Genomic DNA, 2,078 nt, shown 5'->3' on the forward strand with positions numbered 1-2,078 from the left:
TTCATTGCCTAAATGTCTATTGTCTTCATCAAGCACACAATCTTTATCCAGTACACCACATTTATCTTCACACACATCAAAGACTCTTCATTATTCACTCAACACTTCACATCCATCAAGCACAGTGCATTCATCCAGTACTTTACATCCATCAAGCACAATGCATCCATCAAGTACTGTTCATTCATCCAGTACTCTACATCCATCAAGTACTACTGTTCATTCATCCAGTACTTTGCATTCATCAAGCACTTTGCATCCTTCCAGTACTCTACATCCATCAAGTACTACTGTTCATCGATCAAGTACTACTGTTCATCCCTCAAGTACTCTACATTCATCAAGTGCAATGCATTCATCACACCCACTAAGTTCTTCCACTTCACAAAATTCAACGAGCTCATCCCTACATTCAATAACTGCTCCACCTTCATCAAATTCATCAGTTAATACTCTTTCAAGTACACATAGTAAGTTAATGACACTATTATTCCATGCATATAAAGCACTAAAGTAAGACAAGAAGTATAATTTTATTTAATCCATTGTTAGGTATTCTGCAGCCTTCAGTTAGGAGCACATCAACTACAATAAAACTATCTACAACCTCATCAACTCTTGCAGTAAACTCATCATTAAGTTTTTCTCCTGAACCATCTATTGCAGCACATTCTTCTGGAAGTAATATGAAAAATATATAATTTTTTAAAGATTTATAATTTTTTAATTTTTTAAAGATAAAAAGACCCTAATAGGAAGTTTAGTAGGAGTTGGTGTTATTTTAATTATAATCATCATCATCGTTGCTGCAGTGTATTTAATTGTAAAGTAAGCATTTCATTTGTAAGTCTGTGTATGTGTATAATGCATGGTTCCTGAAATAGCTATTAGCTATAATGCTCAATAATGAAAAAAATTATTTTTAGGACTCGAAGGCATCATGATTATCGTTCTTTGAGAGCAATAACCATTAAAGCTGAAGACTCTGAGGATGAGGATGATGATGATGATGAAGAGAGAATTAGTTTAATAGATCCAGAAGATGAAGAGATTGCTGATGAGAAGATTGCTGATGAGAAGATAAGAGCTGACGAGAAGGGTATTGATCTCAAGGAAATGGGCAAGGGAGGTGAGTTAAAAGTTACTATGGCAAGCAGTATTACATGATTGTCATTTTTTGTTTGTGCAGTTGCTCACTTTCAGCCATCGTTGCATTCTGATGATGAGACTGATGTTCCTCCAATTGACATTGAAAACTAATTCTTTTGCTGGTGTTTTACTTACTTTATTCAAGCCATAAATATTTTCAATAATATATGCATATAATAATAATGATAATTATTTTATTAAGCTGGAAACTTATTAAAACTGTAGTGTGATAAAAAAACATTTGGCCGATGACTGGTGTAATGAATTAATGGATTAAATGTTTAACCACGTGCAATCACGTGTTCCACGAACAAAACCCCGCCTCTCATTAAGGAGGGTGTGTCGGCACACTAAGCAAGAAATGACTTCTTTTTTCGTGTTTGCATGCTTATTTGTTCACTTTATTTTGCTAGAAGGAGTGGAAAGTAAATTATTCATATTGTTTTTAGTTGGCGTTGCATTGAAGTGTCTTTTCACTTTAGGCCAATGCGTAGCCGCTAACTATACAGGCTGTTGTACAAGCTCTCCATGCCATGTAAGCTCATTTATTCTATCCTCTTGCTTCACTTTAAGAATCGTTATTTAGGGAGCTGGGTCCAGTTTATGCTATTGTGATGCCAGTTGTTACATATACGGTGATTGCTGTCCAGATGTAGCCAGCATTGGTTGTGTATACTTGGAGAGTTCTTGTGTATCTGCTGGCTTCACTTCTTGCTGTAATACTTCTACTAGTTCTTCATGTCGTGGGACTGGTGGTAATTCAACCTGTTACTGCGATCAGTCTTGCTATACTAATAACGATTGCTGCCCTGATATTAATCAAACTAGCTGTGTACAAAGCAACGTTACTGAAACAGGTGAGTACTATTCTATAGACCAGTTGGCGCTAAGTATATTCATAGAATTTTGAGTATATTCATTGTGATACC

At 35.5% G+C, this 2,078-nt stretch overlaps 1 protein-coding gene and 1 long non-coding RNA gene across 2 annotated transcripts in view; both read left to right on the forward strand.

Annotated features, from left to right (window-relative positions):
• Window positions 1-4: 4 nt before the first annotated feature.
• Window positions 5-1,418, forward strand: LOC109590578 (putative protein TPRXL; the record flags this gene model as incomplete). Its single annotated transcript, XM_020006475.1, has 5 exons — window positions 5-470; window positions 553-681; window positions 738-828; window positions 927-1,129; window positions 1,190-1,418. Coding segments are annotated over 5 exons (960 nt in total), but the record flags the coding sequence as incomplete, so codon positions are not given.
• A 91-nt stretch (window positions 1,419-1,509) lies between these two features.
• LOC105315515 (uncharacterized) overlaps window positions 1,510-2,078 on the forward strand; it is a 2,870-nt gene continuing 2,301 nt past the window's right edge. Inside the window, exons 1-3 of the long non-coding RNA XR_002189389.1 lie at window positions 1,510-1,574; window positions 1,632-1,684; window positions 1,736-2,006. This is a non-coding gene — a long non-coding RNA (uncharacterized LOC105315515). The remainder of the gene's footprint in view (window positions 1,575-1,631; window positions 1,685-1,735; window positions 2,007-2,078) is intronic.

This window comes from Amphimedon queenslandica, unplaced genomic scaffold, assembly GCF_000090795.2.
Source record: "Amphimedon queenslandica unplaced genomic scaffold, v1.1 AMPQUscaffold_9827, whole genome shotgun sequence".
Taxonomy (NCBI): domain Eukaryota; kingdom Metazoa; phylum Porifera; class Demospongiae; order Haplosclerida; family Niphatidae; genus Amphimedon; species Amphimedon queenslandica.